Genomic DNA, 19,950 nt, shown 5'->3' with positions numbered 1-19,950 from the left:
CCTATCACTTGTTACTTGGGAGAAGAGGCCGACACCTGCCTCTCTACAATCTTCTTTCAGGTAGTTGTAGAGAGTGATAAGGTCTCCCCTCAGCCTCCTTTTCTCCAGACTAAACAACCCCAGCTCCCTCAGCTGCTCCTCGTAAGACCTGCTCTCCAGACCCTTCACTGGCTTCGTTGCCCTTCTCTGGACACGCTCCAGCAACTCAATGTCGTTCTTGCAGTGAGGGGCCCAAAACTGAAGACAGGATTTGAGGTGCGGCCTTCACTCACTGGTGCCGAGTACAGGGGCACAATCACTGCCCTGCTCCTGCTGGCCACACTAGTCCTGATACAAGCCAGGATGGTGTTGGCCTTCTTGGCCACCTGGGCACACTGCTGGCTCATGCTCAGCCGGCTGTCAGCCAGCACCCCCAGGTCGTTCTCTGCCAGGCAGCTCTCCAGCCACTCCTCCCCAAGCCTGTAGCGTTGCATGGGGTTGTCGTGACCCAAGTGCAGGACCCGGCACTGAGGCTTGTTGAACCCCATACAGTTGGCCCTGGCCCATCGATCCAGCCTGTCCAGATCCCTCTGTAGAGCCATCCTACCCTCCAGTGGATCAACATTTCCATCCAACTTGGTGTTGTCTGCAAATTTACTGAGGGCACACTCAATCCCCTTGTTGAGGTTATTGATCAAGATATTAAATAGAACTGGCCCCAAAACTGAGCCCTGGGGAACACCACTTGTGGCCAGCTCCCAGCTGGATTTAACTCCATTCATCACAGCTCTGGGTCCAGTCCAAGCCATAAGCAGCCAGTTTCTCCAGGAGAATGCTTTGAGAAACGGTGTCAAAGGCTTTACTAAAGTCCAGGCAGATAACATCCACAGCCTTTCCCTCATCCACTAAGTGGATCACCTTGTAAGCAGAATGAGATCAGGTTAGCCCAGCAGGACCTGCCTTTCATAAACCCATACTGACTGGGCCTGATCACCTGGTTGTCCTGTATGTGCCGTGTGATGGCACTCAGGATGATCTGCTCCATCACCTTCCCTGGCACCGAGGTCAGACTGACAGGCCTGTAGTTCCCTGGATCCTCCTTCTGGTCCTTCTTGTAGATGGGCATCATATTTGCTAACTTAAAAAAAGGGGCTTTAAACGAAAAAACCTGTGAATCAACTGTCTCATGTGTGAAGTTTTTCCTCCCTCTGTCAAAGCATATTTAATTGGTTTGTATACTTGGTGACTTACCAAATAACATATCCTCTATATCCCGTTATTTCTTGTGTTGGTCTGCTTTTTTTCAAAATAGACAAAAAGCAGGACACCTTTTTGTGAGGCAGAAATCTGTTTGATGGTATGTCTTGTTACAGTATGAAACAAAAAGTTGAACAGGATGGAAAATGAAGTGTCGTTCTCAAACAAATCTAATGAAGTGAGCCTGGCTATTAATTCTGATGAAAGATGATATGGTAGAGAATGATGGTATAAGTTAATAATGAAACTTCCTTCTCTCAGATGCCAGCTTGGAAGTCCTGTCATTCCTTCCCCTCACCCTAATTGAAACATACACTCCAAAGGCAGCATGTTTTTGTACCTTGTAGCAATATGTGCTTTACACAGCTGGTACAGTTTTATTGTTTGGTCTTACTGTTGGTTAGACTTTGTGGTGATGCTGCATTTTTAAAATTTATTGTTCTCCCTCTAATGTGGACCATGAAGATACTACACAGACTATGAAAAGCACGCTGACATCAAAGCTTTACACAGCTGATCTCTGTATGTAACTTAATGGCAGTTAAAGTGTGGGCAGGTCAATTTCTGGAGCACACTGCAAGGGTCTCTGCACAGCTGTGTGTCCTGTAAGGTGAATAATTTCGAGGCTATACCAAAGCAGTTGTTGTGAGCAGATGACAAAAGTGATGTAGGGAGAGATGCAAGGGTAAAGTTCTGTTGCGTGTAGGAAATATTGTAATAGTATAAGCGTTAAGATCTGTTACTGACTTAAATTCTGTGTTTTGGTCTCCAGTTTATCTATTCTCTTTAATTCCTGGAGGACATGGCTTTTCAGGGTTGCTGAGACTGATAGAAGAGATTTTTCCATTCCTGTGCACCAGTGATGGCTTGTGCCAGGGGCAGGTGTTAGACTCTCCCTGCTGAGGGCTGGATTCCAGCCTTAGATTGGCCAAACATAATCACAGTGTGTCTGGGGATCTCATGGTATGAAAATTTGTGGATTGCCAGCTTAACTCACAGTGGTGGTTTGAAACCCTAAATGATTAGTGTTCCTGAAATCTCAGGAAGATATACCAAAACAAAGCTGATGATTGTATTGCTTTCAAATCTCAGGTATTGTCACTGAAAAGGGCCTCCGAGAGGAGGTCCCTCCTGTTTTGCAGCACCATATACTGAAAGTGGCTTTGGAACTTCCTGCAAATAAATTTGCCTGGTTCAGAGTACAGGTAAGAGACTTCAAGGCAGATTTATGTTTCTTTGGCCTGTTGTCCTCAAATCTTTACATCCAGCACTACCTAGTTTTAAACTAGTCCCAGTCCAGTTGTTCTAGGAGGTCACCCTTTTGTAAAATCAGTAGAAGTTGTAGTCTTAGCACCAGTGAAGAATCCCTTCTGAGCTGAAAAGTTTTTCTATAAGGACAGAAATTCTTGCCTCCCTGAAGAGGGCTGGACAAGGTTTTTCTTCAGCTGCTCTTGTCATTGGAGAGGGACAAGGATGAAAATTTGCTGGTTTCCACTTGTCTGGAAAGCCTGAGATTTCAGACCAAAGAAATGAGCTGTTGATGGGAGCCATCCCACCCATTCCCAGGGAACATTCTGGCAATTGCAAAGACTGTCCCTGCTCTCCATAATTACTGGAAACCTTCAGGGCCCCTGCTCTCTTGTTTACTGCAGGCCTGAACAGTAAGAGGGCTGCAGAGAGCCTGCTTTTCATATCTGGAGAAGAGAGTGGGCCTAGCTTTGAGGGGAAGCAGAGACACCCATGGGTGTTGTGACTGTGACCCAGCCTTGTAGGAGATTTCCTGTCCTTTCCAGTTGGCCTTAAAGGAAAACTGAGGAGAGTTCTGAGCAAGCAAAGGAAAACCTGGAAATGGGCAAAGAAGCTAAAGTATTTTCTGTGGCTTTGCCCTTCTAGTATAGACAAGTTTTAACAGAAAAGATAAAAGCCAAATCTGGCAATGTTACAGAGGTTTACTGTTGTTAGATATCAAATGCAAAGCAGTGAGAAAAGCAGGGGAGGTGGCTGAAGGATTGCCATTTGATATTCAGATAGCGTTCAGCATCCCTGCAATTCGCATTGTTTTCCTGATTTTTGAGGATCAGTCTCTTAAGTATTTATATTACTTATTCAGACAGTACTTGTAGGAAATCTGAATTCCTGGGGATAACAGTAATAGAAATAGGATGGATGACTGGGGAGGAAGGTGGCTTTATCTTGGACCCTTGTATTAGTTGGTGTTTCTGCTACTTGTCTGTTCTTCCACTTTCAAAAAAACCCATCGTACTCATCTTCCTGGCTCACTGAATGCAAAGTAGTGTAAATGATTCATTTCTGGCCTTGGTAGTTTTGGGCAGGTCTATAAAATAATATACTTTTATTACATATCTGCTTCAGTGCAACATAATCCTGTACAGTGTTGCCCTACCAGGGGAATTCTAACACATTTTTCTTTTAGGATGTTTCTGAGACAGAGAAGGCATCTGGTGAAAAATCAGTATTCTATTTACTGATGAAAATGTTCGTTACAAGTAACCATTCTCATTTGAAAATTTCAACCAAAAAACTGATCATCAAGGTAAGTGTTTGATCTGAAACATCAGTATATTCCCTATAGTCCAGTGGTCTAAAATTCCTGTGGTCTAGAACCTTTCTTAAAGCAGATACCTTTACTGCATAGTTGTGTGGCCAACAGTTGTCATTTCTGTTTTCTGTGACTGTTCTTGGAAATTGCTGTAAGATAACTACCTATTAGCTAAATATTCTATGAAAGTAAGTGCTATCAACTGAATTTGCTGCCACAGCTGATGAAATAGTAAGGAAAATGTCTCTAATGTTTTCCGATTCCAACACTGTAATAAACTGATATAGTTTGTACCTGTAAATGTCTTGACATTGATCAAGAAAAGATTGGTTTTGGTCTTTGTTTTTTATCCTTGTTTATCTAGCTTTACTAAAGCCTTAGCTAGTTTGCTCCGGCCTTGCAAAATAGTCCTGTTTGTTACAGTCTGATACAAGCTTTGATGCAAGGATTACTTTTTCTTAAGAAATGAATTTAAATCCCCTTCTGTGCATTTAAGTAAGTTATCTGACTTTTCCGAAGTGCTGATCAGCCACAAATCTCATGAGGGCACCAGTGGCTGTCAGTTCTAGTATCTTTTTAAAGCCAGGCATCTTTTTAGTTCTCTAAGTAGGAGCAGAGACCTATGTTAAGAACAAACCCAACCAAATAACTATTCCTCCACAAGAGAAAATCCAAAAAGCTGTTATAAGCCCTGAACAGTGTCCCATAGTAATAGTGGCATACAAGTTTATATACAGCTTTGTGCATTTAATTTCTGCATTTAGTTTCAATCACAGGTTACAATTATAATGTCCAAACCACTACATCAAAGCTACAGTGATTGAATTATGTTTTAGTTGCCCTTGATCCCTGCAAGGAATTAAAGACAGGTTAACTTTGTCTCACAGTAATTAATATCTCAGTCAAAAAGCTACTCTGTACAGTTTTTGTAGTGTATTTGGATTCTTTTGCTGAGTGGAGATGTGGGCTGGCTGACTCATTCTTGTTTCCTTTTTTAGATTCAGTCCATTTCATTTTCTCTGAAGAGAATACAGGAGTAGTGAAGCTAGGGCAGTTATGTCAGCAGAAAGGCTGCTAAGAATAGATGTTAATGAGTGTGTGTTGCTTATTTTTCAACACAATGCCATGTAATCGGAAGGCATGTTTTTGGATTTCACATTCTGTTCTTGCCTGTTTTCATGAGACCTGCAAGTGTATTTCTATTTCAAGACTCTGCCAAAAATAGTTAATTATTTAAAAATGAATCCTTTTTTCCTTTAAATGAATTATCCTGTCAGATTTGTGTAAGCAGCAGTGTTATTTTTATAGCTGATGGTGGTGTACACAGGGTAAATGTAGAGCAAATGAGCTGTGATAGCTTCCTTTGTATTTTGTGTGGGGAGGAAAAAAAGGCGTGGGATTCATCCCACATAATTACAATCATTGAATGTAGGTGTCAGGAAGCTGGTCAAGGTTTCTTCTGTTGTTGAGAGTGAGGGGCAGGTGGTTCTACCACTGTGCAGTTCAAATCACCTGTCATCTGGATTGTCCTTCAGACAGCCATTCCTTTTCTTCCTCTCCCTGCTTCTCCTTTCTTTCATTTACAGATGGACCAAAGGGTCAGTAAGTTCCTAATTTAGGTGCCTCAGATAAGGACCTGACTTTAGATAGCATGAAAGTGGGCAAAAATTGCTAAACATTTTAATGCCTATTACTTGACTGTGGTAAAATTGTGGCTACCTCACCAGCCACAGCAACCGTGAGCATGCCTATGCTTCTCTCTGGACCTTGCTATGGTCACAACCCACTGTTTGTTTATTTGACTGTTTATCCATCTGCCCAAGGACAAGTAGCCTGATTTAGATTTAATTTAGCAATGATTTTCCTTTATATTACATAAGTATTTTTCAAAAGCCCTCCTATATGCTGTTTTTAAGGGTATGATGCTTTTTTTTTCTTGCTGTAATGGTATAAAGATATACAACCCCCTTAAAGCAGTATAGCCTGCTACCCTGAAATTATAAAAATAAGATTTACTAAGGTAGAGGGAACAAACGCTCTGTGTGTCCAGGCAACTTTGACCTCAGTAGGGTTTCTGCTGACTGACTGCTGGCAACAGGAGGACTTGACGTGGTTAGACCAAAAGTCCTGCTAGCCTTTATCCTGGTTCCTTTGGCTGTGCCTTAGGGGGACCTTCCTTGCCACCATGTGAGACAGTGTGGTAGTAGCCCCTGTTGCAGGGGACACATCTGGCGTTTCAGGCTGCATGACGGGACAGGGGACATACTAGCTCTGTTGAAGCTGTGCAATGTAAGGCTCTTGCAGGCTGGGACAGTGAGATGGATTGGCCCTGGCTGTGGCTCTGTGCTGCATCCGGCTCTCCTCCTCTTCCTCTGTGTCCCTGCACCATAGGCCTTGGGCAGTGAAGCAGCAGAGAGGCTGCTGCAGTGAGCAGCACTGAAGGTAGCACAACGGCCTCTGAATCTGCTGCATACTGCCCTAACGTGTGTTGAAGTAGGTTCCTGCACCCTGAGTGCTTGTAGAAGTCTTGTATTCCAAATGCATGGGATTGAACATTCATAGTCAGATTGCCATGTGCTTCTTGCCCAGGCCAGTGAGTAGATGTTTGCAACGTGTTTGAATGGGGTCTGTATGGGATCCATCCCGTACACGTGGCCAGTGTGAGGGCAGGAACCCAGTGGAGTTGTACTGGGTTTGTGCAAAACACAGCAGGTGAGAGGAGGAGAGGCTCAGACAGGAGCAGAAAGAAGTTGGTCTCAGCTGATTTTCCCAGTTGTGAGAGTAAGCCATGTTTTTGCCTCTTTGGCCCTTCTTAAAGCCCTCCTTTCTCTGCCCCTTTTCCTACAGCACCTGTGTGTGTCTGGCAAAGCTCAGCTGGTTTCATTCATCACCTGTAATATAGTCATGCCTCACCTCTTACTGCTCTTGCTGAGAGAGCAGTAAGAAAAATAGCCATGATGAAGACACTAGGCCTTGGCCCTAGTTATGCTGAAGTCAGATGGTACAGTCTTGGGATATTTTCTTTTAAAAAATGCCTTCAGTTTTACCTTCTGTTATGCAACTAGAGTGGCCCTGGTGAGTGGGAGTAAGGCTTCTTGAACTGAGGGGGTGAGAATGACAGATATTTCTTTTCATTACCTGCTCTTCTTTTTTTCTTTCCAAGAAGAAGTAAACATGAAGCTGCTATACAAAAAGGTCTGTGCTTTTTGGGGGTTTTTGTATTTCAGCTGTTTTTTTGTTTTGTTTTCTACACTCCCTCCCCTGCTTTGATTTTTCTGGACAGGTTTTACGTGACAGCGGAGTGTTTGAGTATACGTGGAAGGAACTTTCAGTTTGGCTGGAACACTTGGATAATACAAAAGAAGACAAAAAGGAAGCAGTGATTCAATTTTTGGAAAGGGTAACAACTTTTCAAATTAGCTGGATAAACAATGCCAAGAATAGCATTAATGGAAACTAATTATTTTCTTGCTGTTGTTGAGAAACCTGTCAAAGACCAGTGAATTAATTCCGAGAAAAGCAGTGTTTGTAATTCTTTGTACAGAGGTGACATCTTTCTTGTCTTAGGTGGGAGGACAGTGAAATGATTTGGAGAAAAACTAAATCCAGAAAGATAGATAAGTTGTTATTACAGCATTGTTGATATAAGGGTAGAGTGTTGTGGGGGGGGATAGCTCTTATCTCCTCTTTTCTTTGTGTGGCAATGCCTGCCAGAATTATCAGACCGGAGTGAATTGTAATCTTTTACAAGAGAAGTTGGCATTTCCTGTTTACTTTTCAGGATGCTAAATGCCCAGTGCTTCCTTTTCATTGCGGTTTCCCCAGGGACTCAGTCTGTGATAGCACTTTAGGTGCAAAATTGTGGTGGACTTTTTTTTTCTATCAGACCCAGTGTCCCATGTACAGCAGTAACCATAGACAGAATCCTGCAGAAGTGTATGGAAATTGTCCTCTTAAAACTTTCCCAGCTTCCATCTACTTCTAGAACATAGTCTTTCTTAAGAACATACGGTTCTTGTAGACTTAACAGCCTGTGCACTTATGTTTCTCTCTCAAACTTTGTTAACAGATCCTGTTGAAACTGGTGACAAACCCCTACCCATATACAGATAAAGCAGCAGACCTTGTTCAGGAAGCCAGCATGCTCCAAGTTAATATGTTTAAACAAGACTCTGATAATGTCAGCATCCCCATCTCTCACATTGATGGTATGTGGTGATTCCCTCAAAAATAGAGAATTCCAAGACTTTGTGCTAAATTTTCTAGCCCTAATCTGCAAACTGACGAACAATAACCATAGAAATCCTGTGTAAGTAAGGACCTACAGGATTCAACCCTTCAGTTGTATTTAGTATCAGAAGTCTGAATTGCAAAGTTAACGCTTTATCCCAAAAAGTAATTTCTGATGCAGTTATGATGTTTTAACAGTTTTTAAAATCTCTTCAGGCTCCTGCAGCAGCATTTTCTGACTGAAATGAAAACTATTACAGGTCCTCTCCCTCGGGCTGCTCATATCTGTTCATCCAGGAGGAATGGGCTGGGGTGCCCAGGGCACTTTCTTATTCCCAGGCATGTGGCTGGAATTATGCTGCTCCTGCTTTCTGGGATCAGTCAGAGCCCTACTGCAGACAAAGTAAAAATTCTGCAGATGTGGACACTTGGACAACTGACCATGTGCTAGCTGGTCTGCTATAACAGTCCATGTGTAGGATTTTGCAGTACATAAATGTAGGATAATTGAGGTAGTTTAACACTCAGTACCAGGTGGATCAGTTACCTTGACCTGACTGTGTTACAGAGATATAATGCCAGCCATGGCATATGTGGTGTCTTCTTGGATGTTAAAGCTGTCTTTGATTCCTTCATGACCAAGATTTGGTTCTCTGGCCATATAGAGCTGAGAAGCTCTTTAAGGACTGCTCAGGATGTTCTTTTAATGGGGAAGTGGCTGCTTCCTTCGTACTTTCCAATACACACTTCCTGTTGCTGTTATGCTCTGATAGTCCTTACCTAATGCCATCACGATAGCAGTAGGCAATATGCCTCTTCCCTTCCCTTACTGTCAGCTGGACTGCAGTATTGAAAGGCAAAAAGTGGAATTAAGTACATAGTGAGAGACTGAGTTTTACAGTAGCATTTACCATTGCATTGCTAGACTGATGTGCCTTTCATCCCTTTTTCTGCTTTGGGAATTCAGAAGCTGCCTTGTATTCCTGGAGTATTGGTTCTACTTCCGTTGTTTTCTAGTTAGTCTGAATCCTCTGCTTACATTTTTTTTTTTCTTCACGTAATAGATGTCCTGGACATGGTGGATGTCCTAATTGAGGGCAGTGATGGCTTAGATGAAGAAATTGGGTTCACTTTAAATGAAGACATGATTATCCAAACATTTCCATTCAGTGCTGTTGTCCCTGCTGCATTAGAAGCCAGGAATATACTGTTGCTTCAGACTGAAAATGGAACAGGTACAGACTTCTTCGTTTCTATGTATCTTCTATGCTAGTGGAGTGGAAGTGGGATCATTCCTACCCAATGAGCTCCTCGAGACATTTTATCTTTGTTGCAAGCAGGAGGTGTTCCCTGCTCAAGAGAGTAATTAAAGCTTATGAGGTGCTTCTGTCCTTTTTTTCCTGACCATGAAGAAGCCTGCTCTTGGTTTCTGGAGCAGGGAAAATAGATGGAGATTCTATAAACTGCCATTTGACCCTAGGGAGCTCCTATTGTGGGAAAACAAACTTGCCCAGGTTAGAAAAAAGAAAGCCCACCTTTCCCCTATGAGATGCAGGGAAGTGGAGGAGAAGAATGACCTCAGGCTCTGAGCACAGTATAGAGGGGATTGAGGAGCAGTGCAGAGACACCGTCCCTGCATGCTTCCACACCAAGTCCAGTTGGGCTTCGATACAAGAGTATTTTAAGCACAGAGTATGCAGATCGAGAGAGGAGAATGGTTTCAGTGGCTGTAGGCAGCTCTTCCACTAAGACCCATCAGTAGGGGAGGGAGGACCAGACTGTTGAATAGAAAATTGATGCATTTTCCAAAGAAAACTTCTTCAGAGATGAAGCTCAAGGGGTGAATTGCAAAGTTCTACCACCTTGAGGAAAGAATTTGGGGGAGTGAGGAATCACAGGGGCAGCAGTTGGCCTCAGAGCAGGATTTCCCAACCCCACAGCACCTCACTAAGTCCTTTGTATATTTGGCTGTTGAGTAGCACCTGGGGTGGGACTGGAAGTCCCATTCTGAAAGAAAATCCTCCGTATTTAACCAGCGCATGTTAACCTGGGTGTGTTCCCCCCAGTACAGATCAGTTTTCTTAGGTAGTGCTTGATAGGGATGCTTACCCATCAAAATACAGACAAGTTTAGCACAACACAGTAAAGGCAGAGTTAGTTTTATCCTTGTCTGAAAGGAAACAGGCCAACCTAAGAGTGTATCTTAGTGGAGTGATTATTTGCTTCAACAAGGATGACTGTATGGAGGATTTTTCCAGATACCTCAGTGGGTCAGGAACTCTTGTCTAGTTTATCACAAATGCTTTTTAATCCTATTCAGTACTTTTTTCTAAATGGTGCTGTATGGCCTGTTTCCTAGGCCTTAAGGAAAAAGGGTTGCCGTAGTGTCTGTGCTCATGCAGATTACTTCTGTCAACAGAAGTTTTATTATTTTGTTTTGCTTTTTTAGGAACACACATTGTAGAGTACCTTGTTGCTGTTTTCACTGACCTCCTGCACTCTCAGAGAGAACCCCTTGCCCTCTGCTTGATGTTCCAGCTCTATGATAAAGATCTGCAGTCTCTGAAAGTTTCTAAGTATCCTCAGCTCTACCAGTTTAACCAGTACTATAAACTCTGGATACCCCAGCAATCTCAGGAACCTGTGGTATGGAATACCTGAAGCCACTTAAATGCTTGAGCCAGTATTACTGTAAAACCTCACAGTGTATAAAGGTTACATTCCCATCAGAAAGTGCACTTACATTCAGCTAATTCTGTATTGCTTCTTGATCCCATTGGGACACAAATTTGCTCAAGGGCTTTTCTCTAATGATACAAGAAGTCTGTGCTGTGGTTGGGAAGTGAAGGCAGGGCACAAGGGTTGTATGCAGTCACCCAGACCACAGCTCCTCATCAGCATAGTGTAGCATTATATGTGATGTGGCCTGACGAACCAGTTTACAGTGGTTGGAGTTCACCCAGGTATGGGTTGGGAATGCATAGACCAGCTGTGCTAGGGGTTGCTGTGTTTTTCTCTTAGCCCAGCAGTGACCATGTGCAGATCTACCATGGGTCACCTTTGACTAGAACAGTGTACACATGCTCCTGCAGCTTCAGTCCTGCTTTTAGCATGGAACTCATTTCAAAACAGAGGTAGCTAAAGAAACTTGATTCATACTCACCTTCATTTTTATTTTACTTTTTCTCCATTTCAAACAGTTTAAAAAACACAAAGGGGTATGCAAAGAACCTGATGTGGCCCTGGATTCTGTATTTACTGTTTTGCTAAAGAAAGCCTATGAGAGAGGAAGCAATACCTTACTGGAAGATGATCTCCGGACAAAATTGAGAGACTTGGCTTCCCAGCTCCCGTCTGAACAGCTTTTGCTAGGAGTAAAGCACGTGTTGCTATACCTGAAATCAACAGTGGAGAACTTTGGCAGCGTAAGACCAATATTGTGATGATATTGTGGGTTTGTTTTATTTTAATGCAGCACGTACAAATGACTTTGCTGTTAAACCTTAAGGATCCAGTTCTGCAGCTTTTTCATGTCCTCAGCTCTCACTGAGGCTATATAGCACCAGACGAACCTGTACCTAATTTGTAAACAAACGTCTATCCTTCTAATTAATGGTTGAGGAGTCTTGGATTTACTTTGCATGGGTTATGTTACTTATCTGTGTGTAGTGCAAATAAACTCCAGATTTTAATCCAGCTCCTGGGCCTCCATAAGAAGCCTCTCCAGAGAAATTCATTGGCCTAAGTTGCACCAAAAGTTGCAGCATAGATGAAAATCTATAAATATTTATCTGGCACTGTGAGACTTTTCTTAGAATCTGGTTTCTACAGAGGGGAGTGATTCCTTCCCCTAGGAAGGGTGGCAGTTTAGGAGGTTCTTAGTTAAGTTCTGTTCCTGTTGGATAATTATCCTTCTGCTCCCATCCTTCCCTTTTCTAAACTTCCAAAGTGTCTGTATTTTCACAGCTTAATAAAAGTTTTGGTCCTTGCCTTGTTGACCTCTATGTGGACCTGCTGAGCTGCTTGTTGTGCCGGGGAAATCAGATAGAGTTGGATAATCAGCAGAAACGAGAAGAGCATCAGACTGAATCAGATCTCTTTATGGATGAAGAATCTCTGATTACAGAGGAGTCTTCAAATGACAAGGTACCAGAAGCTCACCTGTTAGTAAATCTTGTTTTGATTTATTCTGTGGGGAAGTAATTATAAGTTATGCTGAACCATTAATTAAAGCAAATGATCTTAAACATGAACAATTATTGAGCACAAATTACGTTGATGTATTTTCATTGATGACCAAAACATGGAACTGGCTAAATGTGACAGAGAACAGGGGATCTAGCAGGCATCAGGCTTTGTGAGTTCTGTGACTTGATAGTAGTCATGAGGATTTCTGGGATTTCAGTTAGGATTAAAGTGTCTGTCGTACGCTTGCTATATAAGGGCCTGAATAGGATTTTACTGCTTTGTAGAAGCATTACTATATTTTTTGCCAGGTCCTCAGAAGGGCAGGGAGCGAACAGGATATCATACACTGTATTTGAGTTGTATTGAATAGAAACAGGTTGATGCAGAGAGATGCTGTTAAGGTCTCAGAGGAGGCCTTACAAACTTTAAGTGTAAGGTCCAGCAGTTATGAAACTACTGTCTGGAGGCTTGACCAAGCTGCATCATCCAGTCTTACCCCTGAGCTGGAATACAGTCAGGAGAGGTCCAGACAGAGATCACTTACCTTGCAGAAGAAGTGCTATTCCCTAATCCTTGTATAAAGCCTGGTTATGAAAATTATATACTCGGAGGAATGAATTTTTGCCCTCCTCTTGTCTGTTCTTTGGATTTGTGGAGATCAGAATTGAATTGTATTGACAAACCCCAGAATATAGAGTTTTCCACTGGAAATATGCTTAGACACGTGGAGAATGTTGAGTGAAGGCGTGCTCCCCACATTGTAAATGTTGGAAGAGTGGTATTTATGTGCTTGTAATTTGTTAATATTTTTATCCTCTGACCAGTTAATAGACAATTTCATGTTCAGTAATTGTAATAAATATGCTCTGGAAAATAGGCAGATGAATGATTCCCCCGCCCCTGCCTAAACTATAATTACCCATTCAGTGATATTGTTACAACCATTTGTTACAGACACTAGAAGAAACACTCATGTTGGTTTTCAGACATCCTACGCTGGAGAGTTGGTTTCTGGCTTTAGAACAACGTTCTCTTCCTCAGCACAGTTTAAACCCTGTCACTGTGAAGCTCCTGTCGGCTCACCTTAATTCTGGTGTGCTCCAGCTGTTGAAAACAGGTGCCCCGATGTTGCAGAGCATGGATTGCCAACATGTGTTATCAAAGTATTTTGAAGCTATCTCAAAAAGCGTCTTGAAAGAGCTACAGGCTGCAGGGAAAGACAGAAGCCAGGTCTCTCCCAAGAAGTCTCATCAGCTGGAGGCTCTGGAGGAGTTACACATATACATGGCTGCAGCTCAGCTGAAGGAGATCACTTTAACCATGCTGCAACTTCCTGAGACGAGCTTGACTACCGAGAAATCTGAAAAATCCCCTAAAAAAGGGAAACGGTTAAGCTTCTATGGACAGATTCTGGTGCAGCTTCTCACAGAGAGCTACCAAAGGCAGCCCCAGCAAGGAGAGCTGCTGCTATCCACAGAGCACATTGAAGCTTTGGGAATATTGATGTCAGCATCAGCCAGCAAAGATTTAGAGAAACTTTTCCTTCTGGCTCTCCAAAGCGAGCCAGTCCTTGCACAAGCAGTCAGTGTAGATGTAAATGTTCACTGCCTTAACCAGAGGTCAGAAACCTCCCTTGCCATTGTGGGTATGCTGATGAAACACTGTAGGACTCACCTGCTGCAGTTTGAGCTGTGGTGTCTGGACAGTGCCAGTGGAAAGCACATCAGGAAAAACATGGAGAGTTTTCTTCCACTCATTAACGTGTATTTGCAATGCAGAGACCAGTATGATTTCACCCGACCTTCTGCAGGTAAAGCCACAACTGATACCTATGTGTGATTTCGGAGGCCAGATTCTCAGTATAGGCTCTGCTGGCCTTAAAATCATGGATCCTCTGCAATAAGTAGAGGTTACTTACCTAATTTCCAATATTCTCTGATAATCACCTCTGCAGCATAAAAGGTAAAGGACTGTAATGAAGCTTGGCCGTTAGACTAAAGCAAAGTACTCTTACAGTTGCTGTTGTACAGTTTTCTCTTTTGAAGCCCTTGTTTAATACTTAGTCCATGTGAAAATCTGTCTTTGTGCTTATCTTTGTTTAGTATAGGAGGTAAAAACTTTTTCTCAGACACAGATAGAACACTGGTGAGTGAAATGCCATAGCCATATGGTTTTGCAGAATGTAAGTTTTCACTTTTACCAAGTGTAAGAGTCCAAAACTTTCTTCTAAAATAAATCTCCAAATATAGCTTCCTACAGTAATGCCTTCTTAAGCTGGCAGCCCAAAAATTTCTGAACCAAAAGCAACATTAAGTTGACAACACTTACCTTTTCTACCAGCAAAAATACGAGTTAAGATTCAACTTGACAGACAGGATCACTTTGATTTAATTTCTCTTATTGTATAGAAATATGGATAGAAACAGAAACAGGCTGACTGTAGCGGTTGGTTGGAGAAGTTCAAGTACTGAAAAGATCTCATCAGCACACAGGAAAGTAGAGGATGAGAATAGTAGAAAAGGAAACTGCTATCTGACTGACTTGATAAGGTACCTGTTAGCTTTCTGATGATGTGAGAAAATTTCCTTTGTGTCCAGGGTCAGAGAACTGGTAAGTTTTCATTATTTCTGAGAAGCAAGGACAGTGCTACTATCAGGAAGTTGTCCCTCTTTTGAAGATCTGCATTGTTTGCCCATGTCTAATCGTTTAATCTGTGTAGCAAGTGTTTGTCTGGTGCATATGCTAAATACTTCCTAATGGTGCTATGGAGCAATACAGAACGCACTTCTCTGTAGCAGATTAGCAGCTGCTGTAGTATAATTTCCTAGAAATGAAGTAATCTGGGCCTTGATTAGAAAAGTGATTTGGATTTTTGTAATTCGAAGTCTATCGTTGCTTAACACACTCTAGATGGTGAAACCCGTGTCCCCTGCTCTCTCCCAACAGTTGTCTCAGCTGTTATACCTGTCTTGAGAAAAGCTCTGTGGAAGGAGCTCTGCGATGTATTTCAAGACGCAGAAGTGTCTCATGAGACCACTGTGAAACTGCAAGTTCTTTCAAAGTTGTTGCCATCTGCAGAAAGCAAAGGGCTGCGAAACCTTATTGACCAGCTTCCTGCTGCTCTTGAGAAAGCAGAAAATAATGAGAGGTAGGCAAAGCTAGTTGCCCTGTTTCAGGACTAGCTTTGTCCCATAAAGCATCATGATAAATATTGTTCACGATATTTGCATTCGTGTATAATAGCATCCCCTCCTCAAAGAATCTGTCGCTTTAGCCTTTGGGTGCAAGACCTCTTTGGCATTTACAAGAAGTATGTTATAACATTAAAAAATATCTTTCTGCAGTTGGACAGTAGCAGATGCTGTATCTAGAGTTCTTGAAAACTCTGAAGAGTTGCATTCCTGGAGGAGACGCCTATTATCAGCCTGCATGAAGGGGTTAATTGTCATGTACAACAGCAATAAAAATGAAAGCAAGCAAGAAGTGGAGAGTTCCATGCTCCTGAGGCTAGAAGAATTATTGGTGAGTCTTCTTTTTATCTGCAGTGCCAGAATGTGACTGTGTGCATGTGTGTTATTGCACTCTTCTATCTTGGGTAAATACAGATTGGAGTTTATTTCCTGTTTTATAGATTATGGCTTCTATGGGCTTTTAATAGATTTTACAGAGTTAACTCAGCCCTGCTAATGCTTTATGAGAAGCAGTTTTGAGTTGTTCTTGATGATTGTTTTCTGCTAACAGTCCTCTGAAAAACCAGAGCTTGAGGTGTTCAGGAGTTAAAAATTAAAGGTTGCCAGTCAATGTTTTTATTTAAAAAAAAACAAAAGTGAGAGAGCGATAGAGACAATTCTGAGAAGACCCACCTGCCATGCCCTCTGGAGTCTGTGGCAGAAATCTGGTTGATCGTAGATAGAAATTTGGACTTTGATCACGAAGAACACTACTTGATCATTCCCTCTGTACTACTGGGGTATTTTTGTAGTTCAGAGGGACATACAAATGAAAGTCTGTGCAGGCAGCGAATGCCTTTGACCTCTTCACGGCTTCTGACAAGAGTCCATTTTAGGACATGACTGATTGCACAGGATGGGAGTCCTGCAGGACCTGAGGGGCCACCTCCTGGTGTTCACAGGCCTGACGAGGTTAGCGTCTACCATTACTGAGACAGCTGGCATGCGCAGCTGTTAGTCTTCTTAAAACAGATGGTTGTTTATTGTGGTTTATGGCATTTCAGGGAAGATCAGTTTTTGTAAAGAACATGTACACCCGGTTCACCCAGTATCACAACCGTTTGCCACATGTAGAGGTTGGTTAGCTTAAACACACGGCAGGTACACAAATCCCTAGTACCTGAGTAGCAGTCTCTTGCTTTGACTGCCGACGTTTTATTCCTTTCACACTTGGGGTGTGTGAAGAGTTTCAAGACTCTGGGTTTTTTGGTACCTACAGACCAGCTTGCTGTTTGACTGCAAACAGCCCATATGCTCTCTTGCTCCCAGGATCAACAAAACAAGACTTACAGTTTCATTTGAATCAGGAGGTAGAATTGTATCCAGTAGCTTTCTTCCCTGTTATCCTTTGATTATCCCACCTGAGTGTTTGGCTTGCGTGTTGTTAGTGTGTCTGTCGAACAAAAATTGCTAGTCTTGGCAATCTGTAGAATCTCGGTGTGCTAAATGTAAACATTTGTTTCTGCTTACTGTGTGCACAGTGCTTTGTTGAAGAAGTGGACCCAGATGACTGGAACAGCCTTGTGAAGACAGGACTTAAGTAAGTAATTTTGAGGTGCACCGAAGGTGCTGTAGGAGATACAGTTCTGTTCACTTGGCCTTGGGGAGGAGTGGCTGGGGAGCTGCCTGGCAGAGAACGACCTGGGGGTGCTGGCTGACAGCCGGCTGAGCATGAGCCAGCAGTGTGCCCAGGTGGCCAAGAAGGCCAACACCATCCTGGCTTGTGTCAGGACTAGTGTGGCCAGCAGGAGCAGGGCAGTGATTGTGCCCCTGTACTTGGTACCGGTGGGGCCACACCTCAAATCCTGTCTTCAGTTTTGGGCCCCTCACTGCAAGAAAGGCATTGAGCTGCTGGAGCGTGTCCAGAGAAGGGCAACAAAGCTGGTGAAGGGTCTGGCGAGCAGGTCTTACGAGGAGCGGCTGAGGGAGCTGGGGTTGTTTAGTCTGGAGAAAAGGAGGCTGAGGGGAGACTTTATGGCTCTCTACAACTACCTGAAAGGAGATTGTAGGGAGGTGTGATCAGTCTCTTATCCCAAGACACTAGTGGTAGGATGAGGAAGTGGCCTCAGCTGAATCAGGAGGGTTAGATTGGATATTAGGAAAAATTTCTTCACTGCAAGAGTGGTCAGGCATTGGCACAGGCTGCCCAGGGAGGCGGTGGTCACCTTCCCTGGAGGTGTTCAAAAAACATGTAGATGTGGCACTTCAAGACATGGTGTGGGAGTCATGGGGGTGTTGGGTTGATGGTTGGACTTGATCCTAGAGGTCTTTTCCAACCTTAGTAATTCTATGATTATACTGGAAACACCCTGTCTCCTCTGAACTTGGTAAGATTTGATGATGCACCTTGTTTCTCAGGATGAGCTTTATGTTACGTCCACTGGCTTCATTGGAGCCTGAACCTTCACAAACTGTAGGCAGATTTGGGTTTTGTGCTGCAGTTGGTTTAACTAACATAGCTAACTAGATAGCTGGACTAGCTTCTTTTTGACTGGCATAAAGAAGCTTTATGCTCAGACAACTTCTTTTCTTTTTCTTTAAGGTATTTATTAAATACAGTTCAGATGAAAACAGAATGAGATCTTTCACCTTTAAATGTGAACCATTTAAATGAAAGAAAAAATAGTTTAGGATAATCTTGGTTTCTGTGGAAGTAGAAGTGTTAATCTGAAGGGTTGCTCTCTGAAAGGTTAGTAGGTGGAATCCTAATCCTTTAAGATTAGTGCAGCTACAGGTGTGACTGTGTGTTGATTCTGTTTTCCTTTTTATAACTAAGATACCAGTATAGCTTTTTTAAAAAAAATCAAAGCAGCTGAGGGAAAGATGTGCATGTGTTTTTAATATTTTTGTTTGTTTGTTTTGATTTTACTAAGTTTGCTGTCTTCAGAAAGTTCTCATGTCTTAAACTCGATTTTTTTTCAAGCAGATTTCCTTTTGGTTGGGGTCTGACTTCTCTGTGATCCTTGCTTCTAAAGGTACCGCTACAGAGATGAAGCATTTTTGAAAGTCCTGAACATTGCTATTCAGTTATTATACAAGGAAGAATCCTCACTTAGTCAGAGATTAGTCAAGCTCTCCAAACTTCACATGATGGTCACGCAGCACTCTCTATTTTTGTCAGCCATACTAAGGTCAAGAGAAGATGATGGCACAAACATCCGGACAAGAGGTATTTTTTTTTTATCCTCTTCCCCTTTAACTATATTTAGTAATCTTGTCTTTCTCGCATTATATTCTATCGATCCAGTAGCCTATCCACCTACATGTACTTGCAGAGCTATTAAACAGTTCCAGAATACTAGCATTTAGTTTTAAATTCTGCCTGTACTTGGATCCAAATGTTGCATTCATTTTAGGGCTGCCAGTTTTAAACACGTATGTTTTCCAAAACTACTGTTTGTTTGATTGCTTTTTAATCCTATTGAAATCTTGAATTGATTCTTTTGGTTTCTGTGAGGCTGTTAGTGTAAGATCACTGAAGTGCGTATAGGTTCTGTTAGAAACATGTGTGACGTTTAAACCTATTTTGAAGTAGGAGGATTCAGAAAATTTTAAGTTGATTTTTCAAGTTGCACCAAAAATGTTAATCAATGTGTATTTGATATTGCCACCTTTCGTGAGGAATATAAATTGAGTGCTACTTCATGTGTAGGATTGGCTTTGTTTCTTTGTCTCTGCCAACTGAAATACTACCTGACCTTGAACCAATCATTTAATCTACGTACACCTCAGCTTTTTCCCACTGTACAGGGCTTTGAGATTGAGTGATTAAGGAGCTGTATAAGAAAAGGGGAGGAAATTCTCAGGGCAGCATGCTGATAACAAATTTTATGTATATGGGTGAGGAACATGTAAACAAATTTTCAAGTTTTAAATCACCTGCAAAGAGCAAAAAGCTCTTGTGAAGTCACAAATTTAGTGAAATTAAAAATAAGTAATAGATGTTGTTGCATACTGTATGTGTTTTACTTTTTGAATGCGTTTTTGTAGAGCATCAAGATGGATTCTTTGAGGCTAACTTCACTAATTCAGAAACTTGGTGTCAAGAGTGCATTCATTCAGGCTGTTGTCTTCATGATCTATTTTGATCTGGCATACATTTTATATTCCTGTAGATACCGGCAGAAAAGCCCATGCTTTTTCAGATCATGGGAATAAAGAAATCTGGATTGAGGTCTTGAATCTCCCACAGATACCCTATTTGCCTTTGAGTAACCTGGTCACTTGCTTGATCCGTTTCTCAACTAGTTATAAAATAAAGGTGGATAATTTTTGTATGCCCCAGGACAGAGTTCCTGTAGCTTGCTAACTAATTGAATTCTGTGGTGACGGCCTCTGTTTAAATGCACAGTGTAGAGGCATTTTGATAAGTGACTGCTGCTGGGCTATGAACTTAGAATTTCTTGATGTAACTTCATGAGTCGCTTGGGGAGGTTGCTGGGATGTCTGCCTTTATTCTGTGCAACTCCTAAGCTAGTTTAAGATACCTTCCTGGGAGAGGAGGGA

General features: G+C 42.2%; 1 protein-coding gene across 1 annotated transcript in view; it reads left to right on the top strand.

Annotated features, from left to right (window-relative positions):
• URB1 (URB1 ribosome biogenesis homolog) overlaps positions 1 to 19,950 on the top strand; it is a 59,062-nt gene that overhangs the window by 19,816 nt on the left and 19,296 nt on the right. The window contains exons 14-26 of the mRNA XM_064470681.1: positions 2,329 to 2,441; positions 3,671 to 3,790; positions 7,080 to 7,196; positions 7,866 to 8,004; positions 9,091 to 9,261; positions 10,476 to 10,672; positions 11,227 to 11,451; positions 11,993 to 12,172; positions 13,169 to 14,024; positions 15,161 to 15,362; positions 15,559 to 15,736; positions 16,926 to 16,984; positions 18,420 to 18,613. Coding sequence (XP_064326751.1) covers positions 2,329 to 2,441; positions 3,671 to 3,790; positions 7,080 to 7,196; positions 7,866 to 8,004; positions 9,091 to 9,261; positions 10,476 to 10,672; positions 11,227 to 11,451; positions 11,993 to 12,172; positions 13,169 to 14,024; positions 15,161 to 15,362; positions 15,559 to 15,736; positions 16,926 to 16,984; positions 18,420 to 18,613 — 2,751 coding nt within the window. The remainder of the gene's footprint in view (positions 1 to 2,328; positions 2,442 to 3,670; positions 3,791 to 7,079; positions 7,197 to 7,865; positions 8,005 to 9,090; positions 9,262 to 10,475; positions 10,673 to 11,226; positions 11,452 to 11,992; positions 12,173 to 13,168; positions 14,025 to 15,160; positions 15,363 to 15,558; positions 15,737 to 16,925; positions 16,985 to 18,419; positions 18,614 to 19,950) is intronic.

Source organism: Phalacrocorax carbo, chromosome 1 (genome assembly GCF_963921805.1).
Source record: "Phalacrocorax carbo chromosome 1, bPhaCar2.1, whole genome shotgun sequence".
NCBI classification, from domain to species: Eukaryota; Metazoa; Chordata; class Aves; order Suliformes; family Phalacrocoracidae; genus Phalacrocorax; species Phalacrocorax carbo.
The sequence above is the reverse complement of the archived record's forward strand: the minus strand, read 5'-3'. Positions and strand labels throughout refer to the sequence as shown.